The 18706-nt window shown below is 43.5% G+C and overlaps 1 protein-coding gene and 1 long non-coding RNA gene across 5 annotated transcripts in view; one reads left to right on the plus strand and one right to left on the minus strand.

Moving 5' to 3' along the window:
- Positions 1-832: 832 nt before the first annotated feature.
- LOC311520491 lies at positions 833-18438 on the plus strand. Of its 2 annotated transcripts, XR_014711614.1 has the most exons (5): positions 833-988; positions 2116-2200; positions 2771-2835; positions 3876-3951; positions 17212-18438. It is a non-coding gene; the product is annotated as an uncharacterized lncRNA (long non-coding RNA). The 2 variants fall into 2 exon arrangements; XR_014711615.1 differs by lacking the exon at positions 17212-18438 and having other exon boundaries at positions 3876-4108.
- Positions 15211-18706, minus strand: part of EPB41L4A (erythrocyte membrane protein band 4.1 like 4A) — a 225738-nt gene continuing 222242 nt past the window's right edge. For all 3 annotated transcript variants that reach the window (XM_084627984.1, XM_084627983.1, XM_084627985.1), the window contains exon 24: positions 15211-17120. In XM_084627984.1, coding sequence (XP_084484110.1) covers positions 16992-17120 — 129 coding nt within the window. In that variant the 3' untranslated portion in view covers positions 15211-16991. The remainder of the gene's footprint in view (positions 17121-18706) is intronic.

Raw genomic sequence — 18706 nt, forward strand, 5'->3', positions numbered from 1 at the left:
GTACCCTAAGGCAGTGCTTTCATGTGGCTTGTGTAGTCACATCACAGAGCTGGCAGAGAGCTCTCCCAGCACTGTAAAACCGCCCCCCCACCCCCCGCCATGAGGGGAGTGGCTCCCAGCACTGGTGCACTGTCTACACTGCCACTTTACAGCGCTGAACCTGGCAGCGCTCAGGAGGGTGTTTTCACACCCCTGAGCAAGACAATTGCAGTGCTGTAAAATGGCAGTGTAGACAAGGCCTAAGATTAACTCCTCTCAGATTCGTCTAGCTTGAGTGGGGAGCCCTCAGACTCCGAAACCCCACCTGAGCATCACCGTGTGATTGGTTTAACAGCACGGATTGAGCGTTTGTATTGCAGCACATTGGTCTATACCTAAAACTTAGGTCCACCCGGCTACGTTGCTCAGGCTGTGAGAGAAATGTCCTGCCTGTGCCACACAGACACAGAAAGAAAAGGAGGACTTGGGGCACCTCAGAGACTAACACATTTATATGAGCATAAGCTTTCCTGAGCTACAGCCCACTTGTTAGTCTCTAAGGTGCCCCAAGTCCTCCTTTTCCTTTTGCGACTACAGACTAACACGCTGCTGCTCTGAAGCCGGACACAGACATAGGTTGCCCTAACCCCCCCCCGGAGACCCAGCAGCGAGGTCAAGGGAAGAATTTTCCTTCGCCCGAGCTCCTGCCCGGCCCCTCCAGGGGGGTGGAGTAACGTATTTACTACAACCCCGCCCCCCTTCCCGGTGTGGTACACTCCCCTCCCCCTCCCCCCTTGTCTGTACGAGGCGCTGGTACCGTCGGGCCCCCTCTCGCGGTGGTACACGCCGCCCCTCCCTGCGGAGTGGTTTGTCCGGCTTGGGGCCTGCTGGGAGCGGGGGGTGGAGTCTCTCTCTCTCTCTCTCAGGCGGGATGGGTCTGGAGGTGCCGGCTGGTTGCTACTCGGCCGCCGGGCCGGTCGGTCGGTTTGGGAACAGCAGCGGTCTCCTGGTGAGCCGGCCGGGCCAGAGCCGCGGGGCAGGGGGCGCGGGGTTCGCGAGCAGAGGCGGGGAAGCCGGGTCTGTAGTGGGGGGCGGGGCGAGGAGGCGGTTCACGCGCCATGTGATGTGGGTTGCGGGGGATCTGGCTGGGCCTCGCGGCGCCTAGCACCGTGCACGAGCCCCCGCGCCCTGTGCGTCCAGCGCGCGCCCCTCCAGCCGAGACTCCGCGCCCCGTGACCGTGGCTGGCCTGGCGCGAGGCCGGTGGGCTCGGTCCGCTCGGGAAAGGGAGCGGCTCGCGCCCCTCGCAGCCCGGCCGCGCTGTGGCCGCTCGGCCCCTCAGACGGCCGCCCCCGCAGGCCCAGGCGTGTCCCGGGGCAGCTGTTGGGTCGCAGCGGCGTGACTGGCGGGCTGGTGCCGCTGAGCCTGTCTCGTGCGGGGGGAGCCGCCGCCGCCGCTCGTGTGACTGGGGCGCGGGTCCCAGCGGCCATCGTCGGGCGGGTCCGCGTGGATTTTGGTACGTGCTGCCGGCCCAATGGCTGCTCAGCTCCGCGTGCTTTCCCTGGCTTGAGAGGGGTGCACGTGCAGGTTTGTAACTAACGCAGGCGATGTGAAGAAAGCCACAAGCCCTTCCTCGCCGCCTTAGGTGTCTCGGTCGTGCGTGCTCGTGCTGCCTGGGGAACAGCCACGAGTAGACTGATAAATCGCACGTGCTCGACCCGGGGTTTGGTGGGGTACTGGGAGATCTGTCCAATTTTGTAGAGGTGAAGGCTACACCTTTTGGAAGACTGGGTTTTCTGCATCCTGTTTTTTGCATCCATAGCTCACATTCCTTAAAATGCTCTGGTTTTGGACTGTTTTTTTCACTGCACGATGCACCTTTTAAATCAGCATGGTCACTCATGGGCAGATAACACAATTTGGAGGAGGGAGAAATCCTTCCGTTTTGTAGAGCAGCCTCCTTCCTAAGGCTAATATGAAATGTGGCTGAGTCTTCTACATATTCACTGGCTGCCAGAAGAGCCCTATGAAGCTAGCGGCATCAAGGACAAAATTTACTTATATACAAGACTAGTTTGACTTTAAATTGATCTGTTTGACATTTGTTATATTTTATCTTTTTTTCTCCTGTTTTTCAGATGTAGGCAGACAGTGCCCATTGATGCACTTTGCTTAGTTGACAAATACCGCTTTAGGAGAAATTGATATGACGGTTCCTGAATGGTATGATTAGTTTTAATGGAATACCTGACATTTGTATATAATTCAAAAATTTACTTCTAAATTGGTCTTTTGGAGGTGACCATTTGTTTATATGCTGTTAAGCTAGGTTTTTCACTGAGAAATGAAATGATCACTTTACAAATTTAAATATTTGCCTTTGTGTTACCCATTCACTATCTCTCATAGTGAACGTGGTGTCAGAAAAGGCATATAAGAACTCTTGCTGAAATTGTTGTGGGAGATGGTTATGTACCTTTTCTCTTCTCAATTCTGCAAGGACAGAAAAGTTGATGTTTGAGTGGTAGGCATGAGCAGCCTTTAAGGTCAGAAGAGACTGTCATGATCCTTTAGTAGTAGTATGACATCCTGCACATTGTGGGCCACACAACCTCACCCACCCCCACTATATCCTCCCTTCAGTATTGTTTTTCTTATCATTATAATGGACATCAAATTAATCTCTTGGAGCTTGCCAGAATTTTGATAAAAAAATCCAAGAAAGTGGTGATGGGTGGGGTTGGAAAAATACATACATGTTCATTGTACTAACTTGTATTTGTTTCTGTTCAGTGGAGAAAATGAGTCTGAATGAATAGAAGACTACAGTTTCTGTACATACGGCCTTGTATACTATGGTAAGATAGAAATGTGTGTGTGCTTTTGAATTCAGTGTCTACGTTGGTTAAAGTGAAAGGTTCCATTTGTATACGGGTAGTACCTTTAAGTCTTATTCCGTAAACGCTGATTATTTGCTAGCAGATTGTCATGGCTATTTAAAGTTTGGTGAACACTTTTACTCTACGGAACTCTAAATCTGTGATTTTTTTTTTTTTTTGTAATGCTTAATTGGTTACTTAGCTTCTAAGGTCACGCAGAATGCTCCAGTGTCCAAGGATCATCTAACTTATTTTTACTTATTAAATGTTCATAAGTATCTTCCAAAACTGAAATTAGTTGCAGAATATTGGTGCACAATGTCATAAGCTAATCAAACTTCAGGCAGTTGTCTGGCCTATTGCCCCAAAGCTAAATTGCAGCAGTCAGAAGTGAATCATAATAGCTTTTTCTAGTTTCCGCTGGAAGCGAATTTTTTTAGTTCTCTTGTTCTTATTTGCATTAAACTACTTAAATAACACTACAAATAACAGGCACAAAATTTTTTTAAAAGTACTTTTCTTCCTATAACTTCCAGTATAACATTTTTATATTTCTTGACTAAGGCTAGTTCAACTGGCATACCTTATAACTAAGCATTTTTTAAGAATATATAGCATTCTTGCCTTTGTGTTGCCCATTCATTTTTGTTACTAATGTTTGTGGTGTCAAGAAAGGCATAAAAAAAGTCCTTCTGCAGCATTATTTGATGTTGGGAATTAATCTCTCCCATGATTCTGCTGTATAAGGGACAGTTTTGTGACAGCTTCTATTGTAACTAAATTTAGAATGGTGCTCGGAATTAAAATAGATCCGAAGTCCTGCTTAATGGAGCAGGGAATTTGGTTTAGGAATTAACCTCTGAAGATACTTTGAAAATGCCTTTGCAGAGACTTAACTGTTTCAAAGCTGAAACAAAACCTGAGCTTGTGAAGCTATTTTCTACCACCCTAGAGGATCTTGCAGATTGCTAAAGAATAATTTAAACATATCTCATCTGATATTCAATATTTTTTTTCAGTAAATATTTCTACAGAACCAGCTCAAGTTCGGCAGCATTTCTTCCACCAGAAGAATGTTCTGGAAGAAATATACAGGTAGATGAATTTTAAAAACATGGAATTTGTAAATCTTAAAATCATGGTAACGTATTACAAGTGTGTTCACAAGAAGACTCAAGTAGCTTTTAACTATATGTGGCAGTGGTGAGGGAATGGTCTTGTGTACTAAAAAATAAAGACTATATATTTTTAATTGCTGCATTTGTTGAATTTTTCTAAGTACCACCTTCTCAGTTAACTAAAATCAGTTCTTATACTGAAGAAATAAAATATTGATCCTGATTTACTAGTACATCTACCATGTATTTATTTGGGGTGAGTATCAAGTTAGTCCATTAATACTGAACCAGAATAACTAATAAATGGTGATTGTTATTGCCAAGAGTATAGGGGAAACTTTTTTAACATTTGAAGTGACTGGAAGTACCTTGGTTTTGATCGTGTGAGGAAATATAAATTGTTCAGCTGTTCCATTTGAAAATCTTCACTTTCCAAGTTGCATTGCTTATAAAGCTTAATTGCACTTATACACATTCAAGTGTTACCTGAATGTAGTAGATCAGTGTGTCTTTCACCATCAATCATAGGCTGTAATCTGTACCTTCACCTATTAAAAGTAGAACCAAATACACAATGCAGAAGTTAGTGGTTGGAATTTCTACCGCTATTCAGGCTGAAAGACTTATGCTTTCATTGTACCATCAAGTGACTTAATTCCCATTTCTAAATACTATGAAATCAAAAATTCCATTCTTGATCAGGCAAATCTGTAATGGTTAACCGTGTGTCTTATTTCCAAATTTGCCTCAAGGGAAGACTTAGACAAGTCTAACTTAGTGAAGCAAGATGTAATTATTGGATGCAATGGAAAACTTGGGGATTATATTAGGGATTATATTAATTCTCCAGAGATACCATCTGTTCAGAATTCTCATTACTGGGTCTTTGATTCTTCGAGCAAGACTATTGATACTCCCCTAGCCCTTAAGGGTTGCTACCTCTGAGGGAAGCAACATTGGAACACAGTGCAGGCCCCCTACTGGCTGTCAGCGGGCCACCTACTGCTGAGTAGAAATGATCTCCAAATATGTCATTTCCTTAACTTTGATAAGCAAAGGAACTCCGCTCAGAGGCTTAGGACTTGTCTATACTACATAGTTTTGTCAGCAGAACAGCGAAAGTGTACAAACTGAAATGCTCCTCCAGCTGATATAACTCTCCTGCTATACCGACATAATAAAACTACCTCGTTGAGCATCATAGAGCTTTTTGCAATGTAGTTAGAACAACGCAGCCTCAGTGGAGATGCCCTAATTGGCCTCCAGGAGGTATCCCACAATGCTCATGACGGCTCTGGTCAGCAGTTTGAACTCTGCAGTGCTGAAGGTACACCGGTATGTACCTTCCCCATCTGCATTCCTCGTGGGTTCCTGGTCCTTCTCAGTACCCCGTGCACTCCACCCCTAGGGACTGGTTTCTCAATGAAAGCTGGAGTTACACCCAGCTGTGAGAGCCCTAATTGCGAGACTGACCAAAAGTTTGTTTTATATCTGGTTATTAAACAAGTCTATTTGTGACATACATACATCCTCAGTGCTAACACTGAAACAGAGTGGCTGTAGGTAAGAATACTTGCTTAGTACAATTAATGCTCAGGAAGCAAGCACTACATTCAAAGAATAGAGTTCACAGGTGAGGTCCTCTACTCAGTCCAGGCCAAAGCCTTCTTATCAAAAGCCAGATTCTAGACGCTGAGCTCAATCAGAGAGAGCCTCAGAAAACATTCCACCACCACTGCGAGGACCTGCCTGAAGCTCCTGGGGCACGTGGCATTGTGTACATAAATTGTAAAGCATGTGAGGCTGCAACTCGGACCGCTTCAGGCCTGGCTTGTGACAGTGAACCAACCAGGCTAGGATTGCCTGGACAGAGTGGTCACACTTCTCCCTTTGGTGATCAATTCCCTCTTATGGTGGTTGGACTCAGGGGTGGTATATGCTGGTGTTCCATTCAGGAGACCACAGCCATCAATGTCTAGTCTCTGGTGCTTCCAAACTGGGATAGGGAGCTCACCTAGGGCCCCTCAGGACTCAAGGCCTCTGCTTCCAGAAAGAGCTCTCGCTACATATCAGTGTGAGAGAACTCAGAGCAGTGCATCTTGCTTGGCAAATGTTCCAGCCCCACCTGTAAGACAAATGTCTGTCGATGCTTACAGACAACATGACTGATGTTCTATATCACTGGTTCTCAAACTGGGTCAGGACCCCATTTTAATAGGGTCGCCAGGGCCAGCATTAGTTGCTGGGACTTGGGGCTGAAGCCTGAGCTCCACCCCCACCTGGGTCAATGGAGCTCTGGCTGCAGCCCCTTCTCCCCCCAATTGGGGTGGCAGGGCTTGGCCTGCTGCCCCCTTACCCTCCATCCCAGGTAGCTCCAACCCCAGGAGTCATGTAACTTTGTCAGAAGAGCGGTTGTGGTGCAATGAAGTTTGAGAACCCCTGTTCTATATCAACAGACAGGGTGGAGCATGCTCCTTTCACCTATGCCAGGAAGCCTGTGAGAATTCTGCATAACCTACTCAATTCACCTCAAGACTTCCTACATTCCAGGGGCCCAGAATGGGTTAGTGCCTTATCTCAGCAGGTCCTTTGCCAATCATGAATGGTCCATTCACCCGGATGTTGTGAGGTACATTTTGCAGTGGAACTCCCCAGATAGACCAGTTTGCAACAAAACACAACAGGAAGTGTCTACAGTTCTGCTCCTTTCATGATCACAGTCTGGGATCGCAGGCAGATGCGTTCCTTCTGCCCTGGAAGGACCATATGCATTCCCATCTATTCTGCTTATACACAAGGTCCTGCTGAAGTTCAAGGGGTAGGGATTGAGTCTGATCCTGATAGCACCAGCCTGTCTACCAACATTGGTCCACCACCCTCCTGGAGCTCTCAATCAGAAAACCAATCACCCTACCGCTACTTCCAGACCAGATCTCCCAGGAACACGGACGTCGCCTTCATACAAACCTTGAGTCCCTCCATTTGATGCCCTAGAAGCTCCATGACTGAACCCTTCGGAATTAGTGTGCTCAGGCCTGGTTCAGGAGGTTCTGTTCGGGAGCAGAAAGCCATCCACCAGGGTCACGTACCTGGTAAAATGGAAAAGGTTTTCAATCTGGGCAGGGCAGAAGGGGATCTTACCCACTCGAACATCGATACTGTGTATCCTGGACTATTTGTTACATCTAAAACTGCAAGGGCTGTCGGTGTCTTGGATTAGGGTGCTCCTGGCAGCTAGTTCAGCATTCCATCCGGGTGTGAGCGGTAAGTCCATCTTCGTTAACGCGCATTGTAGCTGTTTTCTGAAAGTACTGGACAGGCTCTACCTGCAGGTGAGCTAGTCAATCCCACCTTGGGACCTTAACTTGGTTCTCTCAAGTCTCTCAGGGGCACCGTTTGAATCCTTGGTGACATGCTCTTTGCTTTGCTTGTCATGGAAAGTGGCCTTCCTTGTAGCCATTACCTCAGCCAGAGGGTCTCAGAAATCAGGGCCCTTACTTCAGAACCACCCTACACGGTCTTCTTCAAGGACAAGGAGCAGCTGCGCCCCACCCAGCTTTCCTCCCAACGGTGGTGTCTGAGTTCCACAAACAACCATGACATTTTTCTTCTCGTCTTGTTCCCAAAGCCACATGCCAAAAGCCAGGAGCAGAGGCTCCACTCGCTAGATGTCAGGCGGGTGCTGGCCTTCTTCATAGATAGGACCAGATCTTTTAGGAAGATTTCTCAGCTCTTTGTGGCAGACAGGATAAAGGGCCTCCCAGTCTTGGCCCAAAGAATTTCTTCATGGATTACTTCTTGTATTTACACATGCTATGATCTGGCGAAAGTCCCTGCTCTGGCACTGAGAGCACATGTCACGAGGGCCTTCTGCGGCATTCGGGGCACAGGTTTCCGTCAATGATATCTGTAGAGCGGCAAGATGGTCTTTAGTCCACACCTTCACAACCCACTACGCCATCACACAGCTGGCTAGAGATGATGCTGTTTTGGCAGAGCTATGCTCCCACTTGCCACTGAAATCTGAACCCACCTCCATCATCTGCTTGAGAGTCACCTACACAGGAATGGACATCAGCAAGCAATCAAAGAAGAAAAAGCGGTTAGTAACCTTTCTGTAACTCTTGTTCTTCGAGATGTGTTGCTCATGTCCATTCCAAAACCTGCCTTCCTACCCCTTTGTTGGAGTTACCGGCAAGAAGGAACTGAGGGTGTGGTGGGTTGGCAGGCTCCTATATAAAGCACCATGAGGGCGTGACTCCAGGGGGTCCTGGAGCCAACTCGATGGATATCACTTTGGGAAAAACCTTCTGGCGACTGTGCACGTAGCACACATACACCTACCCAGGAATGGAGATGAACAACAGATCTCTAACAGTAGTAGTTACGGAAAGGTTTTTTTCTGGTGTCCTTGTGCCACAGAATTGAGGTGAGCTCTGCACACAGTTCCAAGATGGTGTATTTGCGCATCCGAAAGTTTTTCAGCCATCCCATACATGCATCGCGATGTGATCCCACCATTCAGTGCTTGTTTCCTGAGCCCAGGACCGATGGTCCACCATGACCAACTATTTCGTGAATGCCAGCAGCAATCTTGAATAATTTGCTTCCATGGCAGACAGCAGGGCAGGCATTACAGATTCACTCTTTCGCATCTCCTGAAATACTGCAGGACCAGCTGCATTGTGTTCATAACGCTCGTCACCAGATTAGTCAGTAGCTCAGGGTCCATGCTGTTAGGCAGAGAGGGTGGGCACGCAGTTTACAAGGGCTGTTGAAGAAAAACGGCATGAAATAAAGTAGGAAGCTCATGGAACAATGGGATGGAAAGACCTGCATCTCTGGAGGACGAGCACGTCCCCATGATGCACTGTGAACTCTTCCTAGCAGCAGAGGGTGATAAATTGCACAGTGGGATAGCTACCTAAAATGCAACACTGTCAATGCAAGAGCAACGACTGGACGCACTCAGCTGACACAAGGAGCATTGATGTTGTTGATTGATGTTATTAAAGCTACTTATGATCATTGACATAACTTAAGTCAACTTAACTCTGTAATGTAGACATGGACTTAGCTTCATTGGCTATTGAACCAGCTCTTCATTAGGTTCTAAAGGTGGCCTTTCATTAATGTAACTTTTCTTTATGGTAGTTATCCACATTAGTAAAGCCTCTACTTTTGTGCTGCTATTTTGCAACCCTTACCTGGCTTCAAATGTAGGCACTTCTCTTAGTATATTAGCAATGTTCTCTGTGCCTTGATTCTCCCTTGCTGATATTCTGCTGCCAGCTTTGTTCTCACTCTAGCTAAGACATTCTCACAGGTAGTTTTATAGATCAGGAATTATCCATTGGGGACATCAGAATGTATTTCTTCTCCATCCACCTGAATAAGAATTTATCATTCTGCTTATTCTCAGAAAAACAGTGTTAGCAAGGAATGATTTTTTCATCCAGTGGAGGGAAAATTAGATACACCTTTACAACCACTCTCTCAGGTTTCAACTTTTTCGTCAGTGTGAGAAGGTGCCTTGTATCATTCCTCTGCCCCCCAAGCAGATCATGTTGCTTTGTCATAACAGGTTAGACCAGTGTTTCTGCAGCCTCTTGTCACTGGATTGTTACAAGGGTTAAAACTTCTGAAAACTCAGGAAAGGGGGGAAAGCCGTTTTCTTGTTTGGGACACTGTGTTTCTTGTTCAAAAGGAGCTATCCGCTTTGTTGATCTATTTTTGTGAGCTTAAGTATTTCAACATTTAAGGTAACTTTCCTGGGGACTTCAACTCAGAATGAGCTTCAGGCCCCTATTGACTGACCCAACCTTACAGTAGACTTTACAAGAAAAAAGTGATGCTGTGGATTAATTGGGAATGCCTCTCTAATATGGTGTTGATACGCTCAACTTTGTGAGTCTCTGAGCCTGCCAGCATTCTTCTCATGTCCATTCCTTATGTATGACATCAAAAGGCACTTTTCTTTCAGGCAGACTGAAAGCCTTTAAAATGGTCACTCCATTTCGTGTCTTTTCCTACTAGCAAGCTTGACAATGCTATTACTAGAGAGCCTTGCCTAAATGCATGTCCAAGGGTGTTCCTTTTCTTTTTTGATTTGGGTGGCCTGACCTTGGAAGCAATGTCAGGATGCGTTACCAAGTCCTCACGAGTGGATCAGGATGACCTGCTCACAACAAACATGGTAAGAAAAAAGATATATGGAGTAGTTATTTATGTGGCCTTTTCTCTTCTTGATCTGGGAGCTATATAACAAGACTGAAGTTCCCTTTTGTGGTAGTATGTACTGTTTCTTTCATCCATTGCTCACTCTAGTACCAGTTCCCTGAGTACTTAGTGAACTTTTGTCCTTGAAGTCATCTTCGCTGTAGTAAATACGCTTTTTCAAGTCTGTACTTCTATGTCCCCACAGATTTTATCTTTGCAGGATCTTTCAAGTAACATTTCTTACACCGGTACGTTTCACAGTACACCTTTCTCTGCTGTTGCCTTTCCTCTCACTGAGGAAACATGCTTTTGCAAACCATGCAGGAGTGGGAGAAGGCTGGGACCCTAAAAAATACAAGCTCTTCCTACTCAGTAAGAGGAGAAGCAGCACCTGCAAGATAAGTGCAGCTAATAGGATACTAATAGTTAGGGCTCCACTCTATCAGTGAGTAAACCAGCTGGACTACCCCCTAGCCTGAAATAGTCAAACTTTCTAAAGCCTGTTGTCTGGTAAGCCTGACTTCTGAAAGGGCATGGCCTTTTCCTTCTACTTGATCTGTCAGTTTACTCTTACAGGCTCCCTAGGATCTGACATTAACTTTTAAAAACGTGGGCAGTGGAGGAGAAATGGTCTTCAGCAGCCATCTGAAAAATCCTGAGTGGACAAAAGTGTATTTTAATGTCTAGGGCAAGAATTCCTAACCTGGATGTTGCAGCCATATGGCTGGAAGTCACAACTACCTTGCCCTTCCCCCATTGTTTGATGGACGAGGGAGCCTGGTATCGAAAAGGCTGAGAACCCCAGGAGAAGGAGAGGGCTCAGTAAAACAACACTATCTCACCACCTTTGTTCTTCTAGTTCTCATTTGGATTCATAGTCTTAATACCAACAAACCACATACAATATTTTTTCAAGCCAGTGTAACTTGATTGAAGGTAGACTTAATAATGTAGTAATAGTAGTAATGTAATTAATAAATGAAAACAGTCAATATAGATTAGTGGATGACATTTTCTTTCTTATAGCAAATTATTGTTCTTTGTACTGTCCAGAGTCTCATGACCTGCAGAGAGCTTGCTCAGTGATCTTACCATGTATACCAGTATGTGTTGTGACAAGTATTCTCTCATTCAGCCTATTCTGCTTATCAGCCAAATGGGAGTAAATACATTCTGATACCTGAAGACATCTCACCATTCATTTGGATGGCACCTTGCCAAAGCCACTATTGTAAGGGAAATAAAAGAATATTTTTTGTATTTAGCTGTACTTAAAATCATCATTCAGATTGTTACATTGTCAGGACTCAGGTGTAAAACCCATTCAGCAAAGTCACTAATTGCTTGTAATGGTGATAATTTCTCTAGTGCCTATTCACTGTTCTTCAAGTTGTGGAAAATCTCTTCCTTTTAATTCTCATGGGGAAGGCAATTGCCTAATCTGTTCTAAGTGGGTTATACCTCCCCACCATAGCGGGTAAGGTTACTACACAAGAAATACGGGAGGAAAAAGGAGAACATGCCTGTTGTGTTCAATTACAGCTAGGCTTAAGGAGCATTGGTTTTTTGGCCTGCCTCATTAGGAGCAGTTTGAAGTTATTTTACGCTGGTTTAATTTTCTGATACTGCCCCGTGGTGTCCCAAACTCTTGTGGTGATTCTCTAGTGATGACTCGAGCTTCTCTGATAATCCTGAACATTTAAGTATAGAGGTGAAGGCCTGTGTTTTTCATTAAGGTCAAGCCCACAATTAACAGGCAAGTAATTTACATTCAGAAATTCAATCTATGTAAATTACTCAAATAGCTTGACGACCAGTCCTGACTAGCCCAAACATACTTAACATAGCTATTGGATGGATTATAGTATTGTTTGGCTGGTTATGTATATGTAGAATTGAAAAATCACACTATTGTATGTTAATCAGAGAAGGGTACCACACAGTAATCTATCAGATCACATTATATTTCTTCAAATTCTCACAAGAACTGAAGCCCATGGAAATGTTTGTGTGGAAGGGTGGTGATTTCCTTTCACTGTATTAGCTATCAAGGAAATGGATGTAGGAAGGAATTAGGGGCCAGAGTCTTAAGGAGATATGTCCTTGATTTACCAAAGAAAGCCAAGCAGCTTGATTTATGAAAAATCACATATATTATATTTTAGACCATTCTTTCTGCATTGGGAAGATAGTTCGATGCTGTTTAAGCAATGGAAACTTCATTGTAAGAGTGTAAAAACATTTACAGGCACCACTTTCAGCTACTATGGAATACATTTTCTCTGGTGAAGTTATATCCCCAAGTTGATTTTTAGTTGGCATTACACAGATGTTACCATCAAATTAGTCAGTGATTTTCTTCTCATGTAGTGCAAATAATATACGCAACATGCAAGCACAAAATTTACCATAAAAGTTAACAGGTTTACTTAATTTTAAATAATCTGGACATAAGTTTTGACACTGCCACCTATCAACTCAATTTAAAATAAAGCACACAGCTGTTTCATGGATAATTTTTAACTTTGTATACATACAGTATATACTTCACAGTTTGATCTGAGATCTTGCATGTTTTTTAAAACAGCCATCTTTATCATTAGCTTTATAGTAAAAGTTGTCCTGAAATCATGAAGGAATTAAAATTCACTCCATCTTGATTTGCATCTGAGTTCAACTGTACAGAGATGGTTGGCTTGTTTGGATATTGAACAGAAAAAATGATGTAATGTTTTTGGGGCCAAGAGCCCAACAATACAAAGAGATTAGCCTAAATAAGAGTTGCAGATTAAGAATCTGAATAAGAGCTACATGGATATACAGAGTGGCATACTAACTGTAATTTCCTCTTTATCCAAAAGGAAGAAGACTGCCAGCACATAAAGTTAGCTAGGTTTTAAAGGATTATTTAAAACAAGGTATGACTAAGATGGCAGCTAATGAGAAGTAAACATGGTACACATTAAAACCTGTTAGGTACATTAGAAGTACAGTTGAAACAATCTTCAGTCAAAAATGAGGTACATAATAATATGCACACCTTATAAATGAGACTACAACTACCAAGAAGCATAAATGAAAAAATAGCAGAGGCAGACAGCCTAGCATTTCTGACACGTAGTAGAATAAATGAAATACCACAATTTCTTGCTGTGAGTGCTTAGAAACCATACAAAACCCATAAATTACACTAGACAAGAAAGAGAGAGTAGGTCAAATGTGTGGGAATAGCTTTGTGTACACAGAATTCCATAGACTGTGAAGAGTGCCAGGATGTGAAATGTGTGCAGATACAAAATTCAGGTCATAAAAGTACAAGTACTGTATAGTAATAGGGATGTTTTACCAGACTATATCTCAGTAAAGAAGTCAGAATGTTGAGAAACATCAGGGAAGTAACAAAATACCAGTAATAATGGGCAATGAATAAACATCACTGCAAACACGTTGTGGAGAATTGCTCCTTGGAACAGCTTATTCTTGAACAAACAAGAGGCGAGGTGTACCTTGATTTACAGTACATTCCTGAATTAATTCCTGTGTGTTACTCAGGATTAAGTAGGGTTAGTCATAACATAATTTTGATATCCTTGGAGCATTCTAAGAGGTGGTACTATGACACAAAACTTCAAGAACGGGGATTTTTTTGTAATGTAGTTATTTGATTCATCAGAAAAGTAGTATGCTGACAGTGGTATTGGGTCCTGTAGGCCATCAGAATGTAAAACAGAACAATGACTGTCTCCATCTGTATTGCCAAAGAAGCAGATTGCAACAGTGAGAGATCTTGTTAAACAGCCTTTAAAAACAGTTGGACCAAATAAAAACAGTTGGACCAGGCAGTGTAAGCAAAGCTGAGCCACGTTTAAAAACTTTTTAGCCCAATTCTATGTGACTGCCAGTCTAAATGAGGTTCAAAAAGCATAAGGAAACTGCAGGGGAACTAAATCGTGCTTTTATATTAGTCTTCACTACAAAGGAAGAGAGAATATTTAGAGCCCTGTGAATTATTATTTTTATAACTTAGCAGGGTTTTGGGGGAATTTCATTTTACTGTGGGAAGCCTGGGGGGGAAGGGGGGGGGGAGAGAGATTGCAGAGTGAGCCCGCCCTGCATGCAGCCGGCGGCTCCTTTCCTCTGGGGTGGGCCAAGCTCTGCTCTGGGCATTGTGCCCTGGCACTTAGGGTCACATCACCACTTAGGTTTGGCCTGGCTGCCCCTCTGATAGTGGGGGGCAAGAGGGCAGCAACTGAGCCAAATGGCAGAGAGTCAAACCACAGGTCACAACGCCCAGAGTGGGAGGGCTGGGTCCAGTCCCACAGGACAGTTAAAACCGCTGCGGGATTTTCCATTTTTATTTTACAGGCTGTTTTTTGTTTAATTTTTTTGTTATTTTGCACTTGCAAAAAAATACTGGGGACTGGTAATATTTATCCCGGGATTACTGTTCACAGGTAGTGAAGGTGAAGCAATGTCAAATATAGAAATACTGGGGAAAAATTAGTAGCAGATTTGACTGAAATTCTATGGGAGTAGTGATTGTGTGATGGTATAGTACTTACCACAAAGTGAATCTGATCCTCATTAGGATTGACACAGTACAAACAATATTGCACTGGATGGCATTAATCATTCTAAAGGATCTAAGAATTAAGAATCTACAAATATTAAATCTGGTCAGAAAAGAGGATCTTCTCTTCCCTTCCCCCCTGGCCCCTGAAAGTTTCCATTTTTGGCCAAAATATTTTGCTAAAAGATTATAACATTTCTAATTCAAACTGATGCCACAATGCATTGCACCAGGAATTGTAGTTTAGGGGCCTTGTACTCCCATTGTCCTCTGTGGCAGGCTTTCTGGCTGGACTATATTTCCCATGATGCACCACTCACTCTCCTTTTGGTGAATGGAGAGGACATACTATGGGAGTCTTTGTACCTCAGGTTTCAGAGTAGCAGCCATGTTAGTCTGTATTCGCAAAAAGAAAAGGAGTACTTGTGGCACCTGGTTAGTCTCTAAGGTGCCACAAGTACTCCTTTTCTTTTTGTACCTCAAAAACTCGTCTCTTTCACCAACAGAAGTTAGTCCAGTAAAAGATATTACCTCATCCGCCTTGTCTCTTGACAGATTAAAGTTAGTCTTTCCCAAGCCTTCTTATGAAGTCCCTCTCAAGAGGCGCTTGAGGAAATTTGGTAAGTGCAGGATAAGAGGTAAAGGCCTGTTATAGATTAAAAACTGATTTAAACAATAGCATAGAAAGGTAGGGCTAAATAGCCACTTATCAGTATGGAAGAGTAGACTGTCTGAGCAAACTGTAGAAGAACAAGTAGTGTACAATGTGGTTAGTCAACCTCTGCCAGACTGTTGTTAGTGGGGTGGCAAATATATACTCAGTGCAAAATTACTTACAGGCCTGGGCAGGATTTTGCTTGACTCCATAACAGCCTAGCTGACACAGGAAACTGGTTAGCACAATAGTAGATGAAATTCAATGTAGACAAGTGCAAGGTAAAGCACATTCAAAGAATCAATGATGGATTCTAAATTAGACGTAACCTGCTAGCAGAAGATCCAGGCATCAGTGAGAACAGCTCATTGAAGATAATATGCTTAATGTGCAACAGCAGTCAAAAAAGCAAGATGTTACACTGTTTTACAAAGGGAATATAGAGTAAAAGATGCCACTAGATAATTCAGTGATATTGTCTTCACTTTGCATATTGCATTCAGTTTTGGTCATCTCATCTCAGAAATGAGTGAGCAGAAGAAACGGTCCAGAGAAGGGCACTGCAAATGATTCAAATTATTGGGGGATTTCATACGAGAAGAGCTTAAAAAGACTAGGTCAATGAAACCTGCGCCAAAGAACCAACTCTGTTAGCCAACCCCATCTTAGGTAGCCACTTTGAAGTGTTTCCAAGATTTATAGTACAATTTTGTCCAGACAGCATTTATAGTCTGTGTGTACTAGGCAATCTTATTACACTGGCCTTTGGGCCATTCAAGACATTTTTCACTGTAGTTTTCAAGGGCCAAAATTAAGAGGATATGTGGTAGGGGTATATAAAATAGTCAATAGTACAGAGAAGGCTAATCAAGTACTGTCTCAATACAAGAGGATATTTAAAATTAAAAGGCAACACATTTAAAATTGGTGAAAGGAAATCCATTTTTACATGACACTCAATGCCACAAGGTACGATTGTGGCAATTATCTAAACATGGATTCAACATTTATATGAACAAGAACAGTGTCTGCAGTTGCATTAGGCTAAAATAAACATAAGAGCTATTATGTTTCAGGGTATAAAGCTGATCATCAGATGGAGTCAGGAAGAGATTTCCTCACTATTATATAGTATTGCACAATTGGCCAAGAATATTATGAAGGCTTTACTGCTTCCTCTAAAGCATCTGGTCTTGGCCTCTTGGAGACAGGCAACTGAATTAATTAGACCAAGGTCTGATCTGTCATGACAATTCCTCTGTTCCTCTTTTGAAAATACAGTATTTGGCAATTGTTGAATTGTATTAACACTTTTCCTTCCAACTGTCTAACCAGTCAACTTCTTTGCAATCAAGTAAGCAACTGTAATTGGAACCAGTGATGAAAACAGTGATCGCCCTTCAGGGCAAGCAGGTTGGAGTTTTTAATTTAAGAAAATTACCACCACTCCAGTTTACATTTTTCTTCTTTCCTTATGACAAAGAAATATTTTACAGCTAAAGAGTATCTGAACTGTTGTGTAATTCCCAGTTTCAAAGGAACAGAATCCATTCACCGTCCTCAGTTATGGCAATCAAGTCTCTATCTTGAGGCGTGATGCATATACAGTTTTTATTGTCTTTGCAGTGTGTTTTCCATCCAGGCTGTTAGTGGATATCTGAGATTTTTCTTCTATCAGGCTATCGTTGGACCCATTTTGCCTCTGAAGAGAACAAAGACAAATTAAAAATACACTGTTGAAAATATAATGAAAAATTAAAATATTACTTCCTTCATCTCTTCCTTTGCTACAGGCTTAGCCTCAATCCTGCACTGGGATCTGCTACTCTAGAGCCCCTCAGAGTCGTGTTGGAGTCAATGGAATTCCTCAAGAGCACAAGGACCAAGCACTGGATCCTTATGCAGGACTGGGGCTTAAATATTAAAAATAGAACTGGTTGAATTATTTAGTGTTCCTTTCAAAAATGCTATGATGTTTCTTTGTACAGTGACTCCAAGAAAACAGTGAATTGTTACAATTGGCAATCAGATATAAATGATCCATCAACATTTAGCAGAATGGGATGGATATTTGCTTACTTCAAAGGCAGGTGAAATGTAGGCTTAAGGATGTGACAACTCTGATTCACTTACTTATACCAGCATTGTAGGAGAATATTTGCATTTGATCACACACCAAAACTACTTTCCTTTTCTCTCCTTTGGCCCAGGCCAGGATACTTCTGCCGCCCCTCCCTGTTGCAGACACCCATTACATGCTTGTTCCTGCTTGCCTGATCCCTTCCCTCACCCCTATCTGTTGTCCCTTGCAGTTGTTTGGATTCATAGTCTATATTCAGCAAATACCAAGACTAAGTTATTTGCTATTTGGCCAATTATTAAAAACATGCATTCGTTAGGCATAAATGACCTGGCAGTGCTTGTTTAACTGATGTGGGACACCGCAGTGCTGCTAACTCCTTCCGGGACAACTGATTCAAACCAAACACTCTTAGATCAGAGTGTAAACAAGTCAACATACTAAATTCCTGAGTATGCAAAAAATAAATCTGAAATTCTCATTATTCCTTAAGGACTCAATCCTGCAAGGTTAATATTTACCCTGTGAAGAATTCATACCTATTGTTGAACTGTTCTTAATTCTTATTAAGAAAAATCAATCTTTTTAAACATTGTTTAGCCAGATGAGATGTTAAAAAAAAAAACAACCCACTGTGACGCTGGCAGGCCAGGTGCCAGCTCATGCCAAGGTCCCCATGTCTCAACAGACACATAGCTGGAATCTGTTTGGCATTTAGTGTGTGAAGCTGTGAATGCTTGTAAATTGCTGCATGCATTAATCTCACTTGTAATATCTGTATTCCATATTATAATGCAGTGGATGTACTGTGAGCCTCGGTGATCATATGAATCGCCATACAGGAAAGAGACATTAATTAGTGTGAAGCATAGGTGCCAACTTCTCCTGGTGCCAGTGGGTGCTCACGCCCCACCCCCCAACTGCACCCCTGCCCTGCCCCCTCCTGCCCCGCCCCCATTCCAATCCCTTCCCAAAAGTCCCCACCCCAAGTCTGCCCCTTCCCTGCCCCTACTGGACTCCTTCCCCAAATCCCTGCCCCGGCCCCGCCTCTTCTTTGCCTCCTCCCCTGAGTGCGCCGCGTTCCCGCCCCTCTCCCTTCCCTCCCACAGCTTGTTACGCCATGAAACAGCTGTTTTGTGGCGGCAAGCGCTGGGAGGAGAAGCGGGGACGCGGCATGCTCAGGGGAGGAGGCAGAGGCGAGCTGGGGA

This window comes from Lepidochelys olivacea, assembly GCF_965140295.1.
Source record: "Lepidochelys olivacea isolate rLepOli2 genome assembly, chromosome: 5".
Classification (NCBI taxonomy): Eukaryota; Metazoa; Chordata; order Testudines; family Cheloniidae; genus Lepidochelys; species Lepidochelys olivacea.